An 18,592-nucleotide genomic window follows, 5' to 3' on the forward strand; every position below is an offset into this window, starting at 1 on the left:
AATTTTTATTTGTTTTTATCAACTATAGATATTATATTACATATTTATTTTTATTATTAAAATTATTTTCAAAATATTATTATTAAAAAATTTAATATATATTAATACTATCTTAGAAAAATAATCACTTTTGGTTTTAATATAGTAGAAAATTATTAATTTTAATTTAAATATAATTTTTTTTTATCAACTTTCATTCTATATAATTTCAATCAGTTTAATATATATTAAAATCAAATTGATAAATTATATATATATATATATTGAGATAAAAATTTATGTTTTTTACTTTTTATTATTCAAATTTCAAATCAAAACTCTAAAAACAAACTCTAAAGTGCTTTCTGACCTCCCAACCTCCAAAGGAAGAGACAAAAGTTGCCAAGTAGGTTCAATTAATCCCATTCATTTCATTTATTGATATTTGTTATAAAAAGGGAGAAGGGAATGAATGAATAAATCACTCACTCCACCATCCATCCCAACCTCCTATGGCTATGGAGCCTCCGAGCAATTCCTCTCGCGGCGGTTGGAAATCCGCCATTTTTATCATCGGTATGTGCAGCTAAACTCCTCTTCTTCTTCATTTATGTTTTCGTGTTTATTTATTGTGGTTGGTTGAGGAGCTGTGCTCGATGTTTCCGTTACTGCCAGCTGTGGAGGTAGCAGAGCGATTTGCGTACTATGGAGTTTCTGCAAATTTGATGATGTACCTGACAAAGGTGTTCCACCAGCCGATGGCGACCGCCGCGAGAAATGTTAATAATTGGATCGGCGTCTCCGCCGTGTTCCCCGTGCTCGGCGGTTTCCTCGCCGACTCGTACGTCGGTCGATTTAGGATGATCCTCGCCTCCACCAGTATCTACCTCCTTGTATGCTTCCATTCATATATACATTTATATATTTTTCGTTTTTAATTTTCTGCAGTGTTTGTTTGATGACTATATTTAGGAAATGGAATTTGTTGATTCTACGAATAACGACACACCGTCACGCGGAATGTGATGTTAGAATGATAAATTTTATGACAATTGATTTGTTGGCGTGCCAAACAGGGCCTTATCTCGCTAACCATCGCCGTCTCCGTCGTTCCGCTGCAATTCCGGCACACGGTTTTCTTCACATCTCTGTACATTCTCGCCGTCGGCGAAGGCGGTCACAGACCGTGCGTGCAAACCTTCGCCGCCGACCAATTCGACGACAGTAACGCCGAGGAGAAGGCGGCGAAGAGCTCCTTCTTCAACTGGTGGTTCGTCGGAATCGTCTTCGGCGCAACGATGGCGGTTCTGGTGGTCGTCTACATCGAGGATCACATCGGATGGAGCGTAGGTTACGCTATCCTGTCGGCGGCGGTCGCCGCCGCGCTCATCGTGTTTTTGGTTGGGAGCGGAAGCTACCGGCGGGAGGTTCCGGTGGGGAGTCCGTTCACGAGGCTCGCGCAGGTGGCCGTCGCCGCCGCAAGGAAGCAGCGACTATCGGCGAAGGAAGCGCGCGGCGTTTGCAACGAAGAGGAAGATAGTAACCTCTACGGCGGTCGGATTCTCACCAGTACGGCTAGATTCAGATTCCTAGACAAAGCCGCCATGATCGACGGCGAGGATGCTTTGCGCGAAGTCAGAAATCCATGGCGACTCTGTTCAATCAACCAAATCGAAGAAACTAAACTCGTCCTCCAGCTAATTCCGATATGGCTGACCTGCCTGATGTTCGCCGTCGTCCTCGCGCAGGTGAACACCTACTTCACCAAGCAAATCAGCACTCTCCGGCTCCACCTCACCGCCACCTTCCAGGTCCCGCCGGCCTCCTTCCAGGTATAATTTGTGCAATTTCAGAGAATTTATATTATTCCTCCTTTTTTTTTTAATATATACCAAATTAAATATATATTTTTTAAAATTATAATATAAATTAATATTATATTAAAAACAACATATTAATATTTATATTATATTTAATAATTATATAATATAGATAAATATTAATACACTGGGGGTGTGTTTGTTTGGGGGTTTGGATTTTGGATTGGGATTTGAATAGTAAAAATTTTGAATTTGAATAGTTGTATGATGTGATATAAATAGGGTTTGATGTGATGTTTTGAATGTAAAATTGATTTTTAGTATAATATAAAAAATAAAAAATAGGTGTTTGATGTGATGTTTTTGGGGGGAAAAAATTGGATGAATAGTAAAAATCCTCCAAAATCCTTCAAACAAACACACCCTGGATGAATGGTGAATTAATAACTATGAGATTATATGTTAAAATTTTAATACTATATTATATTTATAATACATTATATAAAATATACTTTATCCTGACTTATTCTTTCTATTTTTTAGTCTATTTACAATAGTTATATTTTTTATTATTATTTCTTCGATCCATATTTATCTATTTACTTTTTGCATTGAAATATAGTAAAATTATAAATAGATTATTAAATAACAAAAAAATATTATAATACTCTTTCTGTACAATCAATAGGTTATTATTATTTATTTTCATCCATTCCAAAATAAATTTACTAATTTATAATACTAAACATAATAAATATTATTTAAAATTATAATATATTACACGACTATTATTATTATTATTATTAATTTAATGACTGCAGGTATTCCCCGGCCTCACCATCCTAATCTCCATCGTCCTCTACGAGCGCCTCCTCGTCCCCTCCTTCCGCCGCCTCACCGGCCACCCCTCCGGCATAACAATCCTCCAACGAATCGGCACCGGCCTAGTCCTCTCCATCCTCACCATGTCCGTCGCCGCCCTGCTCGAATCCAACCGCCTCCGCGTCGCCCGGCAGCACGGCCTCCTTGACCAGCCGACGGCGGTGCTCCCCATGGCGGCGTGGTGGCTGATCCCGCAGTACGTAATGATGGGTTTCTGCGACGTTTTCACGGTGATCGGACTGCAGGAGCTCTTCTACGACCAAATGCCGCCGGGGATGAGGAGCCTCGGCGCGGCGGCGTATCTTACGGTCACCGGCGTCGGAAACTTTATGAGCAGTATTTTGATAACGATTGTGAAGTGGATTAGCTCAAAAGCAGGGCAGCCATGGCTGGGCGATAACCTCAACAGGGCAAAGCTCGAAAATTTCTACTGGCTTTTGGCGGCGATGAGCGCCGCCAATTTCTGTGGGTATCTCTTTGTGACGAACAAGTTTTTGTACAAGAGAATTGAAGGGGAGAAGAAGGAGATGGGGCTTCTAGAAGATCCTATATATAATTAGATAGTAATTTAGATTGATTAAGTGGAAGAAAATAAATGAGGATTAGTTTAGTTTAGTTTCGGGGAACTTGGTTTTAAGTTCTTTTTATTATGCTTATTTATTTATTGATGTTTAGTTCCCCACAGAATAATTTCGTTGATTACCTATTTGCAACCAGCTTTTTTTTATTGGGACTAGTCAAATCCTATGCCGCAGAGATGACCTAGAGAAGTCGGAATTAGTCTATCTGCACACCTCTCATCTAGGTCATCTTTAGATATCCGCAATGAAGATACCCAATTCTTTTTTAGTATCTTCATTATTTTTTTTTTTTCACGTCACATTCTCTCTCTATTATATCAGCGGAGATATTCTCTTCTATTTTATATTCACAACAAAAATACTCATTCTAATTTTTTAATAAATTTTTATTTTCATATTATCTATATATATTATATTTTTTAATTATAGTTTTAATTGTAGTATTAATTATTTATTTAATTATTATACTATATTATATTATATTATTATTTGTCAATATTTTGATTTATTAAAAAAATATTTATTTAATATTTGTATTTATATATTAAATTTCAAATTAATAAAATATATTCAATATTAATATCATTTTATAAAATATAAAATATTATGAATTATAAAAATACTACAAAATTTAAATATAACAATAAATTCAATATAAATTACAAAAATAAAATATATATAATATATAATATATATACATATATATACATTCTAATGTCATATGTCCCAATTAAATTAGGACACATGGCAATAAAATTGCATCTTCCCAGCATCTTTGTAAGAAGCGAAGCTGTTAATTTTTATTTTTTATATTTTTTTAAATGATGATGTGGTGGAGGAGATGTACGGTTGCGGATGTCCTTACAGTATATTTAAGAGGTATTTTTAAATAGTGTACCATTGCATATGCCCTCACATTTAACCAGTAGTATAATCTTCGTGCCTCCCTTCGCGCTTTTATTTTCTTTATTTTGAATTTCCACAGGATCAGTCACCCGGGCAAACAACCCTCCTCCAAGAAGAATTGTGCTATGCCCCCCACCCCCGATAACTTATCTATTTTTTTATTTCGGTTTGTATCTATATTTATTTTTAGTAATGGTATGTATTAGTTAACGTTAAAAATATCTTTACAATTTATAATATATTACACAAATATTATTATCTTTATATCACACAATTCTAATAATATTATTTTAGTTATTTACTTTATTATTACTATATATCACTATTATAGTAAAATACCTTAAATTCGTGGAAAAAATAAACCCGATAAAAGAGAGGGTATAATATTGACCTCTTGAATATAGAAATTAAAAAATAAATATTTCATTGGTTTTGGGTTTTGATTTTGAGTTGAGAATTGAATAGTAAAAGTTTTGAATTTGAGTAATTGTATGATGTGATATTTTGAATGTAAAATTAATTTTTAATATAATATAAAAAATGAAAAATATGTGTTTGATTTAATTTTTTTTTGAAAAAAAAAATGAATAGTAAACTTAAAATCTAATCCTCGAACAAACACACTCTTACATAACGAAATAATAGTTTATTGAAGACTTTTATTTAAAATTAAATAAAGAAATAAATTAAATAAATAATATCAAGTTATTTATTCTTAATTAAAATAAAAATAATAAACATATAAATCAATATTTCCTACGTCTCAAACGAGATGCAACATTTATTTTTGGCACGAGTTTTTAGGTGGGTAGTATTAAATAGGATAATTTAGATATTAGGTGATGTGATGGAAAGAAAAATATATATTTTATTTTTTTATTTAGATGATGTTAGGGGATAAAGTGTGAGACAGAAATTAAATATAATTAATTATTTCATATTTTGAAAATATTGTAAAGTGTTTTGGGATATACAAAAAAAAAAAAATATTGCAAGATATTTAGGACGGAAGAAGTATTTTTTTATTATAAATACACTATGTATAGATAATAACTAAAAATACTGATATAATTATAGAAAGTATTTATATCTTCCACCATACTTTATTTAAAAGTTATATACATTGCATAATTGTTCATCTACTTTTTTAGAAAAAAATTAAAAAAAAATAAGAAGAGAAAAAAATATAATATAACAGAAATTGGAAATGAGAGTGTAGTCTTTCAACCCAACCCTTGACCTTTAGGTTGAATCATAACTTCTAACCTTTTTATTTTTATTTTATATGACGTAGAAATTTGTCGCTATTATCCGAAAGTACGCACAGTTAAATTTTTGGTCGAATTTAATACTCTGCAAACCAAATTCAACTTTAATATCTCTTCAAATAAACTTGGTGAAACATGTAACTAGTGACAAAATTCATAAAAAATAAGAATCAAGTGTAAAAAATTTGTAAGAGGAATTTGTAAAAAATCCAATTAGCTGTTTATTTTATTCCCTTTAATCATTATTGATCAATTTTATTTTAGGGTTTGTTCCGATAAATATTGTAAAAAGACGTGCATAAAATCTTACTACTATATCTATTTTAGAATAAAAAATTTATTATGTAATACGGTAATTTCACAACCCAAACCCATGTCCTCCTCGATGTCGACTTGTGAGTATAGACGAAGGGTGTGTTTGTCTGGGAGTTTGGATTTTGGGATAGTAAAAATTTTAAATTTAAATAGTTGTGATAGATATTGATATAATATTTTAAATATAAAATTAATTTTTAATATAATATAAAAAATAAATGTGTTTTGGAAAAATTTTGGAGGAACAATAAAAACGAAAACAAATTTTATTTCAACAAGTCACCGAAATCGATAGAAGCCTCCCCAAAAATCCCCCCAATCAGGGATAATGGAGATCGACGGCGAGCCTCCGTCCGACCACAAGCTCTGTGGCTACCTCTGCGCGGTGGTCGCGGCTCCTGCGGGCGTCTATCTTCCCCTCAATTCGACATGCCGCATAGCCGGTGATCCGCCCAACGTTCACTTCGCGGCGCAAAATGACGTACGCTTGATCCCCATTGGGAGGCCAGAATCCTCGGATTCCAAAGCGCCGCCGCCGTCTGTGAAGAAGCGGTGGAGTAGAATTGGAATGGTGCACGGATCGATTAGTGTGGTGCACCAATTGCACGCCCTCGTCACGCATAAGTGCTTGAGAATCGTGGCGAGAATTGTGGATGTTTCGCAGCGCGACAACGAATTGGATGGTGGAAGTAGGGAAATTAGGGTTGTCGTGTTAGTGGATGTATACTTGCCGATTGCTTTGTGGGATGGATGGCAGTTTCCCAAGTTGAGCGCCACTGCAGCCGCCCTATTCAAACACTTGAGGTTCGTTTTTGCATATAATTTTCACTTTAGTCTTTATTTGCAGTCACTCTCGTCAAAATTGAGTTTTTGGCTTTTGCATTACTGTTTTGATTTCATTGGTTCATAGAGTTGGGTGTATTTTTTGTGCGCGGCTGAATTTCATGGTTTGAAGCTTTTATATTGGCAGGTGAACGTATATAATTATATATATATATATACTATGCGACCCTGATTATTTCATTTTAAGTTTTATTATGCATCATATACTATTTAAGAATGAGTTTGATAAAGAAAAGACTGTGTCCAAGATTCTTCCTTGGGTTTGATTAATGGGTGGCTTCCTTACTTTGCTAATGAAATTAGAGTAGCATGCATTGGGATAATACATTTTGCTTGTGCGACTTGTGATGATGGTGGTTGCAATATGCCCATAGATTGAGTACTTTTGTGATTTTTTGTCAAACAAATACTTCAGGTTGGTTCCTTGTTTTGGCTGAAGGCATTAGAAGGGGATGTAGGCGAGTGTACTGGTTGCTGTTGGATTCATTAGTTATTGTATCAGAGGAAAGCAGATTTGTGTCCCTTACTGGATCTATTTTTACTAAGAATAGATATATTAGACATATATCCTATCATATTAAATTTAAATCACATAAACATATTTGAGCATCTGAATTTGTTCCTAGTTTGCTTGTTGAATTTCTCAAATGGTCTTGAAACTACTAGTTGGATTGCTTTTTGTTGGGTATTGGCAAGAAAAAATGATATATGTAATATCTTCAAGTACCAATTGTAAATTTTTATGGGCTTTAGTGAAATATTGTCAACCAGCCATTGCATGAGTGTTAGATGATGGTAAGTTGACTTGGCCTGCCATTTTTCTTAAGAGTCAAGCTTCAATTCTAATATGTACTGAACCTTTATAATTTTCTTTTCTTTGTTCTTATTTCTTTTTTGCAGTAGATGGTTTTACCTTGCTGCTCATTCTCATGTAGTTTGTACATGTTCCTGGCAGCTGCAATTGGGAAACTAGAAGCTTGATATCCAAGTCGGTGAAATTTGGCGTTGATGATTATCATAGCATTTGGCATGCAATGGACTGCCACGTTCTTGGCTGTCGATGGCATTGCTCTGCTCCAAACAATCATAGGCCCAAAAAGCTTTTTGAACTTCAGGAAATTTTTAAGAATTTGCCTTGTGTCACAAAGAAAGTAGAGTGTGAATTTTCAAGAATAAATCCAGAAGACTCTTCTTCTGATTCTGGTATCTGGATGCTGTCAGATGATATTTTGATTAAAATCCTGTCTACACTAAATCCAGTTACTCTTGTTAAGATTTCTTTGACATGCCATCATTTAAGGTATTTGGCGGCATCCATCATGCCGTGCATGAAACTTAAACTCTATCCCCACCAGCAGGCTGCAGTTAAGTGGATGTTAAAGCGTGAAAGGGAATCGCAAGTTCTACAACACCCTCTATACATGGATTTCAAAACAGAAGATGGATTTGATTTTAATATCAATATGGTTTCTGGTGAGATTGTTGCTGGTGAAATTCCTATAGCAAGGGATTTCCATGGAGGAATGTTTTGTGATGAACCTGGACTGGGTAAGACTATTACTGCTCTTTCGCTAATTTTAAAGACTCAGGGAACGGTGGCAGAACCTTCAGATGCAGCGCAAGTGATCTGGTGCACGCATGATGGGAATAACAGGTGTGGCTACTATGAAGTCAGCGCTGAGCAAACTACCAGCAGTAACATGTCAAAGTTGATGAATAATGTGGGAAAGAAATCTCGCAGGGGGCAATTAACCCTTGATGAACTCACCCCAATGAAGACTTCTACAAGGAATTCATCAACTTCTCCAATGCTTCTTGGTTCATCTGAGCAACCATTGGCATCCACTGTTTCATGGTCCCATAAACCAAAAAGGTTCATCGAATCTGTGTCTTCGACACCTGCAACATTTGCTATAAGGTGTGGGAGGAGCTGGGGCAATGCAAAGAGAAATCTTCTGGAAGCTTATGATGAGTCATCTCTTACATCTAATAAATGCTCAAAAAAGAGAAAGCATGGCTCTAAGGGTCGCAAACAAAGGGGTTTGGGAAAGCAAGTGGGTTTTTCCCAAGGGACCTTGTTCAGTAAGAATACAAATGAAGAGAAAGTGACAGATGATGTGGAATTAAATGAATCTTGGGTCCAGTGTGATTCTTGTAGCAAGTGGCGGAAAGTTTCTGGTGAATGTGGAGCAAATGTTTCTACAGCATGGTTTTGTAGCATGAACAGCGACCCTACATATCAGAGTTGTAATGTTCCTGAAGAATCCTGGGATGTTAGGGAGTCTATCACATACTTACCAGGATTTCATGCCAAGGGATCAAATGGAGGGCGAGATGAAAATGTGTCTTTCTTTATTAGTGTGCTAAAGGAACACTATGCTTTTATCAATTCTGAAACAAAGAAAGCCTTGACTTGGCTAGCTAAACTTTCACCTGATAAGCTTGCAGAAATGGAAACAATTGGGTTGGTGAGCCCAATGATTGGAACTTCTCTATTTGATACTAGAGTGCCTCGTGATTATCACAGAATCTTTCAAGCTTTTGGCCTTGTAAAAAGAGTTGTAAGGGGTGATTTGAGGTGGTATTATCCGAAAAATCTGTTGAACCTGACTTTTGATCTGGATTCCCTTAGGATTGCCTTATGTGAACCAATAAACTCAGTGAGGTTGTATCTGTCAAGTGCAACATTAATAGTTGTTCCATCAAATCTTGTTGATCACTGGAGAACCCAAATTGAACGGCATGTGAGACCAGGTCAACTGAGAGTTTACATATGGAGCGATCAAAAGAGAAAACCTCCTCCCCACAATTTGGCTTGGGACTATGATATTGTAATAACTACCTTCAATCGGTTGAGTGCTGAGTGGAGTCCTCGTAAAAGAAGTGTGCTAATGCAAGTTCATTGGCTGAGGGTGATGCTGGATGAAGGGCATACACTTGGTTCAAGTCTCACTCTGACAAACAAATTGCAAATGTTGGTTTCGCTAACTGCCACAAGCCGCTGGCTATTGACAGGAACTCCTACTCCTAATACACCTAACAGTCAGCTATCTTATCTTCAACCAATGCTAAAGTTCCTCAAAGAAGAGACATACGGGTTGAACCAAAAGTCATGGGATGCTGGTATCCTTAGGCCATTTGAGGCAGAGATGGAAGAGGGCAGGTTGCGTTTGCTGCAGTTGCTTAACAGGTGCATGATCAGTGCAAGGAAAACTGATCTGAAAGCAATTCCACCTTGCATAAAGAAAATTACATATTTGGATTTTTCTGAAGAGCATGCAAAAAGTTATAATGAACTGGTGGAAACTGTCCGTCGTAATATTTTAATGGCTGACTGGAACGACCCATCTCATGTTGAAAGTTTATTGAACCCAAAACAATGGAAATTTCGTGCTGCTACCATAAAAAATGTGAGGTTATCCTGCTGTGTTGCGGGACATGTCAGAATGTCTGAGGCTGGTCAAGATATTCAAGACACCATGGATATCTTAGTAGAGGATGGTCTGGATCCTATGTCCCAGGAACATGCTTTGATAAAATACAATCTCTTGTATGGTGGCAACTGCATGAGGTGAGTTTAGATTCGTCTTTCTGTTTCTGATTCATAACATTGGAAAGTGTAACAGTTATTTTTTCTTGGTATTCATTTTGTTAGGTGCGGAGAATGGTGTCGTTTACCTGTCATTACACCTTGTAGGCACCTGTTGTGCCTTGATTGCGTTTCTCTAGACAGTGAAAAGTGTACATTTCCTGGCTGTGGTAACTCATATGAAATGCAGAGTCCTGAAGAACTAGCTCGTCCAGAAAATCCTAAGCCAAAGTGGCCTGTGCCAAAAGATTTAATTGAGCTGCAGCCTTCCTATAAACAGGTATGCTTGAACTAGTTTGTTTTGTTGTATCCCAATATTATTTGAATTTGTGTACATATATTGTGCATTGTGGACAGATGTATGTGCTGTAATAGTCTGTTGAAACAAAGAACCTTCAGTATCCATGTCATTGTCCAAAAATATCTACTGTTATGTTTTTCTCAGCATCTTAGATTAAGATGGAATGTCATTGAAATCTCAAGAACTTGGTTATCTCTGTAAATTTTTGGTAAAATCATTTCTTTTTCTCTGTTTTTTGATTGATGCTTAAAAACATCACTCATGGGACATAAGGTATTATTGATTGGCATTTGAGTCCATTTGTTGTTCAAATTAGATTTCCAATTTTAAATTCCAGCAGCTATGGCTCCCCTTGCTCAAGTGTGATACTGTTGTTTAATGACTATTTTGGATAAAAGAAAATGGAAGGAAAAGGAGTGGCTCGCTATGTTTGAGTGCAAGGCGATCGGAATGAAGATTTCCATCTTCCTTCCACAACTTCTCTTTTTTGTGCCCTTAAGATTCTCCTGAGTCCTGATAACATTTTGAAAGATGCACTGTTTTGATGCAGGATGACTGGAATCCTGATTGGCAGTCGACATCTAGTAGCAAAGTCTCATATCTAGTACACCAATTAAAAGAACTACAGAAAAATAATAGAAAGATTGGGTACTCCAGTGAGATTGGAGCGGTTACGTCTAATGAGCAATTCTCATCTGACCTGGGCTATTCTAACACATCTCTAGATCAAGGGGCTTGCAGCAAATCTGGAAATGAAAGGTGCCAGATTCCATTGGAGAAAGTTATTATTTTTTCTCAGTTTCTTGAACATATCCATGTTATTGAACAACAGGTAGTTATTTCTTTTTTATTTTTAATTAATCAAATATGTAACTGCATTATTTATTCTATCCAAATTAATGACTTATAATTTCCAAAAAAATCCCAGCTGACAATTGCGGGCATTCAATTTGTTGGAATGTACAGTCCAATGCACTCAATCAATAAGGTTTGTTCTTGTTTTACTTTTTTGCTTTTTGTGGCATAAATGCCTGGCGGCTAATTTTCTTCTATGTTTCTCAGATGAAATCACTAGCAACTTTTCAATATGATGCGAATTGTTTGGCTCTTTTGATGGATGGAAGTGCTGCACTGGGTCTTGATCTAAGCTTTGCGACTCATGTCTATCTGATGGAGCCTATATGGGATCGAAGGTAAAATAGAAAATTATTATTTGTCTTGACAAAAATAACAAGCATGGAAAATTCTTTAGAGTTGAAGATGGTTTTCTTGAGCCTGCCATTTCTGCAAATCCCATCTTCTTATATCAAATCTTTGTATCCTTGATTCTCATGAACTACTGATTTTACGAGGTTGACAACTTTTGAGTTCAGTTGTAATTTCAGTTCAGAGTATTAAAAAATGAAGAAAGAAATATCATATGATTGCATTTTACCTTATTAACTAGTTTTTTGTGATTCAACTGTTCAGTATGGAGGAGCAGGTTATTAGTCGTGCACATCGAATGGGTGCGATTCGCCCGATTCATGTGGAGACACTAGCGATGAATGGCACAATTGAAGAGCAAATGTTGAAATTCTTGCAGGTATCTCCATCTCATTATTTCCTTTTAGTGATTAGACATTAGGCAAGATGAGCTATATTAGGCTATATTGGTATATTCCGACTTCAAAACTTCTTTCCCTATTGCATCTAGGAATAGAAGCAAGAATTGTATCGTGTAAATTATTAACAAACGGCTCTTATTTAATCGTTTCCATCTTTTGAAACATTTTATCCTCCCTAATAATTATGTGTTTGATTAACAATATGTTCCCCTAACAGGATGGGGAAGAATGCCGACGACTATTGAATGCAGAGATTGGTGAGAATGATCACGATGGAACGCGACCATTTCGCACATTACATGATTTTGCTGAGAGCAACTACCTGGCTCATCTCGGCTTTGTGCGGACTAATTCTAGGACAGAGAAGGTAGATTCACTTACATTTTTCTTCTTTTTCCCTTTATCTCAATAATTTTCATCATTTAATTGTCGTAGACGACTATGCATTTTACTTGAGATGACAGACTAAATGTGCCCTGACAAACTCATTTTACGGGTGAAGTTACTGAGATCGGCTTTTTTGTGTTTCGTATTCAATGCAGGCGCCGGCGGCATTTATGGCTTTGTGCAGCTAACAACAATTCATCCCTTTTAATGCTTTAGTTCCCATTGTTATGTATTTTAGATTCAATTGCGCTGTATTTGATCAGCGGTGTTGACCATGATCGGGTCTGTTCGGTTTGATTTGGTTCGGTTCGGTTAGCCGGTGGGATCTGTTTGATTTATAGGTCTAATGTTGGCAACACTCTTCCTTAGCTTCGCGTAGAAGAAGAAATCCATCTCATGCTTCATATCCATCTTTTGCTTAGCTTATCATTAGTAGTAGTAGTAGTAGTAGTTTTTAATCGTTCCACGGTTGAAAAACAAACAAACAAAAACAACACTTTTTTGTACGGTTCATGGTTTATAATTAATTTATTACAAATTTAAGCATCTTCTGAGTAATTAGGTCGTGTTATTATTATTATTATTAAAAATTCAGTTAGAAGTCTAAAGCACAAATCAGATTCAAACACAAAAATAATTACCTAGTTATTTTAATCTATAATGATTTATATACATAAGTTAATTATTTTTATCAATATATTTTTAATTATTTATTAGTTATAATTATACTTCTCCTAATTCTGCATCTACAGTGACCAAGACACTGACGGATATAGTATTAATCATTACTTCTTCCTTATATAATTTATCATTTATAATTTACATATTTTAAAATTTAAAATTAATTTTTTTATTTTAATTATACAATTTAATCGTATTAATCTTAATTTATAATTATTTTATTATATCATAGTTATTTTTATTAATATATTTTTTAATTATTTATTAATTATATAATATTCTTTCTCATATATTATGTTATACTTTTATTCTTGGTTCTTCTTATATACTATATTAATCTATAATTATTTGAATTATATTATTTTAATTAATTTTATTAATATATTATTAATTATTTACTAATTATATAGATTGTCTACGGTAACCCTAACGTCATATAAAATATATTTAAAATAATAATATATTTATATGTAGTATTATAACAAATAGAGAGAGAAACACAAAAATAAAATCGAAAGTATATTAATTATGAAACTACCATCTATATTTGTAGGTGCAATACAAAAAGATTAATTATTATGGAAATGACGTGTTAAACTAATTTAGTGTTACTTATATGACACATATCAAATAATAATAATAAAATGTATCATAACATAGGTTTTACTATTTTCAATATTAGTACTAGGCTTTAATATATATATATATATATAAAATTATAATATATTTTTGAAATTTTAGACATTATTTATTAATAATAAATTTTAAAAACATTATTATATTTATTTACAAAAGATTAGAATCTATTTTGCTGCAATTTAAAATTAATTCAAAATAAATATTATTTGACTTTTTTATTTATATAATATTTTATTAAAAAAATATTGTATTTTTATTAAAAATAATGCAAATTAAATAATAAATATATAACTATAAATTCTATATTAAATACTAATTTCTATTAACATCAAAACTTTCAAATCTTTCTAAGATCATATAAATAAAAGAGATTTTGGTTTATTATAAAAAAATATTTTCTTCGTCCATTAAATTTACTCTTCTTTTTCTTTTTAGTATGCTAAATTTAACTCATTATTAATTTTGACAAAGACGAATCAACATTTATTAACCTCAGTTGAATACTTATTTATAACAAAGTCATTACTTTTATTATATTTTCTTTTTTTATTTTTAAAAATTTTAATTTATTTTTTAAAATACCTTCAACTGCTTTTTTTTTTTTTTTTTTATCACGTTTTCAATAAAAATATTTATTTTTTTAATCTGTCGAACTCAAATATTTTAACTTTTTGGGACGAAGGAATATAAGATATTATAAATAAATATAATAATAGTATAATCTAGCACTACCCCGTTTTATCCGTTCTGTTACTTGCTATCAAAATATTTTTATTATTAAATATAGTAAATTCGATACTCAATTAGATAAATCGTGTGCCAAACCCAAAATTTAAAATATACACGTATCTGATCGAACGGACTTGCTATTCGCTACATAGCCCAGCCCTAATTTAATATTATAAATATATTAATATATACTTGTATATATAAATTCAAAATTAGAGTCGCAGAAAGCCCTAACATCGATCTCTGCTCCAACAACCGCCGCCGCCGGGCGTGTTTTACAATATTGCCATCGCCGGCGACGAGCAGGAGCCGGAGACCTCTCCTCCCACCGTCTACCCGCTGAAACTCTTCTTCGACATACTTATCAGTGTAGAAGGAATGGTCGACGACGGCAATAGGAGGTCGGAAAAGCGAGCACGTCAAACGTGAACTCCTCCGCAAGTCGACAAAGGTTAGACGCCTGTCGATATCTTCGCACCGGTGGTAAGACCTCCCAAGCGTATTTGAGTTCCAACGGCCGCTTCGAGTTCGAATCTCCAGCGAAGCACGGCTCTCTCTGGCACTCTCCAACCCTTGGAGATCTGTTTACGACATTTGGACGAATTGTCGGAGTGGATTACTGCTTTTTGCTATCGATCAGGTATGTAAGTGTGTTTTCGTGTGTGATTGTTGAATTCTCGAAGCAATGTGAACACAAAATTGATTGTATACAACATCATGGCCTGTTCTTCAAAACGATTTTGTATGAAAAGCACGTGAGAGTATATAATGATTTTTGAGTTATGTAATGGAATTGAATGTATGATTCCCTATCAAGAGTTGAGTTTCATTGATTTTGATTTTAATTATCCCTTTTTTATTCAATGGTGTAGTATTTCCCTTGCAAATTCATCAAATTCAATTTCGATTTCAAGGATGCATGATTGTCTGTTCGATTTTCAGTATACTTCTCAATCTGGCTTCATTAGAACTGTTCAACTAATTTGAATTTATGAATTATTTTCTGCCATTACACGAATCAATAATGGTGCACTGAAACTAAACTACATTTTCTTTTCACATTCCAGAGTCGTTGGAAGCATCCAGTTGCAATTACCATGTCTACTTCCGAAAACACTCAATTTCCAGACAATCCAACTTTAGCCGAGGGCTGGAATCTAGTCTTGCCACGACGAGGTAAAAAGCTAAAGATGCCAAGTTTCCGGAAGCTTGTTCCTCAAGAGAAACAGGTAGAAGGGCAGGCATGGATTCCAACAGACAAAGAAACCGATCCCGAAAGAGAATCTAAACTGATGAAAAGAATGCAATCATGCATTCAGAAAGTCACTAAACACGAGTTTTGCCGTGTTTTCTTCGATCAGATGAAGAGCTCCGGCACTTTGCCTAAGATCCTGAAAATCTTGGACTCCGAAAAAAAGATGACGATGGTCATATACGGCCTTGGCAGCATCGAAAGATGTGAACACTCCCGTATACAGCTTAGTCTTGCAATGCTGTTAAAGAAAAAGTTCAATTGGATTGGAGAGATCGAAGTCTTCGATCCAAAAATCTCTTTAACAGAATTGAAAGTCTTGACATCTCTTGGCTGCACTGTTCTTACTGTAAATGAGCAAGCTCGCCGGCAAGTTCTTAAGCCTACTATGTTCTTCATGCCACATTGCGACGCATATCTGTATGACAATCTCTTGGAAGCAAATTGGCGCGTGGATCAATTGAAAAATCTTATACTTTTGGGGAATAGTTTTCTTCACTACGAGCAGCACGTGGTGCTTTTCCGGAATCAAGAAACTCCTAGCGACCGGAAGCATATCATAGCCGCAGTTCGCTTCGCCAACGAGGTTCGAATCGAAACTTCGAATGACGAGTTTTATGGAGCCTTCAGTAGTTCTTGTTGGCATTTTTTCAATCCTTCCAGTGAGGCAGAATTGCATTTGTAAGTTTTCTGGTTAATACTTATGTTTTGATTTTACAGTAATTTATCTATTATTATTATTTCCTTTGAAATTTTTTTATCAAAATAAATATTTCTTTGAAATATTTTACTCCATTCCTCCGGCTCTAAAAGTCCCATTTATCTTTTGTGTCATTTTATTTAATATTAATATAATAATTAATATTCAAATATCAACACTAAAAAAAGTAAACGAGACTTTAGAACCGGACAGAGAGATAGTATATTTTAAATATAGTGTATTTTCTCAAATAAATTGGATTTTTTTATTTAATACTATATTAATGTTTTAGAAATTAAGGTCTTTTTTTATTTAAAAAAAAGGTTTATCGGAACAAAATCAACAATAGTCCCAAAGAAAACAAAAATACTCAGATTTTGATCCTATTATAAAAAAAAAAAAAAAAATCAATTTTGACCCCATTATAAATTTTTTTAATCCTGTTTGATCCAACCCATATGTGACAAGACTGAAACAACAGGGCCATGTAAATTGAGGAATGTTTGGGGGAATTTGCAGGCGCGACTCGAGAACGGGGGAGGACAGCGTAGTGCTGCCACCGCCGTTGAAGCGACCAGCTGTGGTTGCAGGGGTTGTTGCTGTCGGAGATGTTGTCGGAGATGTAAACAGTGGCAGTAACCGCCCGCCTCGACGGATCGGAGGGTGGTTCCGGCGACATCTTATCTGTAATTGTTGCAGAAATCAATCGATTATCGACCACAATTCAAAACAAAAGTCGACAACAAATCCACAATTATAACCAAAAGTATCGCCATTATCTACCAAAATTCCACAATTCTACTGTGGTAGAAATGATCACTATTATCGACAATAGATAAACAATTCTAACCAAAAATTTGAAAGTGTACAAGAATTTTATAATGGGTGGGATCAAATGGGATTTATTTTTGTTTTGATTGGGACTATTGTTGGTTTTTATTTATTTATTTTTATTTAGGTTTTAATACAGTATTTTTTTATTTTTTTTTGCGCCAATGTAAAAGATGTTTGGTGTTATTGTGAGTCCCAAGTTGATGGGCTTTATAAATATATATTTTACGGTCATGCCCAATTATATATTTTTAATTAATTGAAGATAGGAGTATAAGAAACATAATAGTGTAATTTATTTGATTCATTATTCAATTTAATTAATGAATGAAATCTGTACTTTCCATCCATTGTCAAATTAATTAACAAAATTTGTCATATAGAGCGAGAAGGCACGTTTGGGCACCAGAATGAGTAGTTTATAATACAGTTAGGCATTCACCTAATCTTAACCATCAAGAAAGGCATATTTTGGATTTTATTCTATTATTTTTATTATTATTATTATTATTATTATTATTATTATTATTATTATTATTAATTTAATTATTTTGTATGTTCTTGCTTTGAGCAAAAGCAAAATTGATTAAATTAAATTAAATTACATATTTTCAATATAAACAGGATTATTGTTGGTTTGATGTCAAATTGTATCCTTGATACTTGATTTATATATCTAAGCTAGATAAATGTACGTAAATAAATTTGGAAGTTGAACTTATATAGAAAAAATCAAATTACTGCTATTTTTGTACTCATAAATTGTCACGTAACCTATTTCCTTTTAGTGCAAAATTGAAATAATAATGTATTTTAATGATAGTTAGTTATATTTTTTTGTATTTAAAAAATTTAAAATTTGTGTAATATTTTATATTAAAGAATATTTTAAACTAAATACTAAATAAATAATTTATTTTTAATTAAAAAAAATTATCTACATGTTTATTAAATTATCTTATAAATATTTAAAAATAATAAAATTATTAAGGTCTAACTAATTAATAATACCACAATTTCCTATAAACATGTTCAAATTTTAATGTTTAATAGCAAAAATCATCAAATGTAATTAACACACTAATTTCACGTGTACAAAAGAAAAGTAAGAAAAAAAAACTACATAAGGCACACATTATCCCATAACCAGCATGTCCCGAGTCCACACCGTAAGCGCGTTTGCTGTGCGTGTGCATCAATTTTTACATTAAAAGGTAAGTCCCGGATCTCCGCACCAGATTCATGACACAATGAAACTAATATATGTAATTATATATACATA

General features: G+C 33.8%; 3 protein-coding genes across 5 annotated transcripts; all 3 read left to right on the plus strand.

Moving 5' to 3' along the window:
* Nucleotides 1–383: 383 nt before the first annotated feature.
* LOC127245887 (protein NRT1/ PTR FAMILY 5.4) lies at nucleotides 384–3,359 on the plus strand. The gene is made up of 4 exons (XM_051267034.1): nucleotides 384–555; nucleotides 655–872; nucleotides 1,056–1,811; nucleotides 2,621–3,359. Exons 1-4 carry the CDS (start codon nucleotides 492–494, stop codon nucleotides 3,239–3,241), a joined length of 1,659 nt encoding a protein of 552 aa, XP_051122991.1. The 5' UTR covers nucleotides 384–491; the 3' UTR covers nucleotides 3,242–3,359.
* Nucleotides 3,360–6,017: 2,658 nt separating this feature from the next.
* On the plus strand, nucleotides 6,018–12,886 carry LOC127245895 (F-box protein At3g54460). Of its 2 annotated transcripts, none has more exons than XM_051267037.1 (9): nucleotides 6,018–6,555; nucleotides 7,550–10,165; nucleotides 10,250–10,463; nucleotides 11,035–11,316; nucleotides 11,413–11,472; nucleotides 11,547–11,677; nucleotides 11,955–12,069; nucleotides 12,309–12,458; nucleotides 12,634–12,886. In XM_051267037.1, exons 1-9 carry the CDS (start codon nucleotides 6,080–6,082, stop codon nucleotides 12,664–12,666), a joined length of 4,077 nt encoding a protein of 1,358 aa, XP_051122994.1. In that variant the 5' UTR covers nucleotides 6,018–6,079; the 3' UTR covers nucleotides 12,667–12,886. The 2 variants fall into 2 exon arrangements, with proteins under 2 accessions (XP_051122994.1, XP_051123001.1); XM_051267044.1 differs by having other exon boundaries at nucleotides 6,363–6,555; nucleotides 7,530–10,165.
* A 1,864-nt stretch (nucleotides 12,887–14,750) lies between these two features.
* Nucleotides 14,751–17,249, plus strand: LOC127245905 (protein SENSITIVITY TO RED LIGHT REDUCED 1). 2 transcript variants are annotated; one of them, XM_051267058.1, is made up of 3 exons: nucleotides 14,751–15,167; nucleotides 15,595–16,460; nucleotides 16,999–17,249. In XM_051267058.1, exons 2-3 carry the CDS (start codon nucleotides 15,625–15,627, stop codon nucleotides 17,237–17,239), a joined length of 1,077 nt encoding a protein of 358 aa, XP_051123015.1. In that variant the 5' UTR covers nucleotides 14,751–15,167; nucleotides 15,595–15,624; the 3' UTR covers nucleotides 17,240–17,249. The 2 variants fall into 2 exon arrangements, with proteins under 2 accessions (XP_051123015.1, XP_051123022.1); XM_051267065.1 differs by having other exon boundaries at nucleotides 16,961–17,097.
* Nucleotides 17,250–18,592: the final 1,343 nt, after the last annotated feature.

The sequence above is a fragment of the Andrographis paniculata genome, unplaced genomic scaffold, assembly GCF_009805555.1.
Source record: "Andrographis paniculata isolate CXL003 unplaced genomic scaffold, ASM980555v1 Contig10END, whole genome shotgun sequence".
Classification (NCBI taxonomy): Eukaryota; Viridiplantae; Streptophyta; class Magnoliopsida; order Lamiales; family Acanthaceae; genus Andrographis; species Andrographis paniculata.

Coding starts and splice junctions, on each gene's coding strand:
- LOC127245887 (XM_051267034.1), top strand. CDS start 492: ATGGCTATGGAGCCTCCGAGCAATTCCTCTCGCGGCGGTTGGAAATCC. Junction 556..654: donor ATCCGCCATTTTTATCATCG/GTATGTGCAGCT, acceptor CGTTACTGCCAG/CTGTGGAGGTAGCAGAGCGA. Junction 873..1,055: donor CCACCAGTATCTACCTCCTT/GTATGCTTCCAT, acceptor CGTGCCAAACAG/GGCCTTATCTCGCTAACCAT.
- LOC127245895 (XM_051267037.1), top strand. CDS start 6,080: ATGGAGATCGACGGCGAGCCTCCGTCCGACCACAAGCTCTGTGGCTAC. Junction 11,473..11,546: donor CAATGCACTCAATCAATAAG/GTTTGTTCTTGT, acceptor TATGTTTCTCAG/ATGAAATCACTAGCAACTTT. Junction 12,459..12,633: donor CTAATTCTAGGACAGAGAAG/GTAGATTCACTT, acceptor TATTCAATGCAG/GCGCCGGCGGCATTTATGGC.
- LOC127245905 (XM_051267058.1), top strand. CDS start 15,625: ATGTCTACTTCCGAAAACACTCAATTTCCAGACAATCCAACTTTAGCC. Junction 16,461..16,998: donor AGTGAGGCAGAATTGCATTT/GTAAGTTTTCTG, acceptor GGGAATTTGCAG/GCGCGACTCGAGAACGGGGG.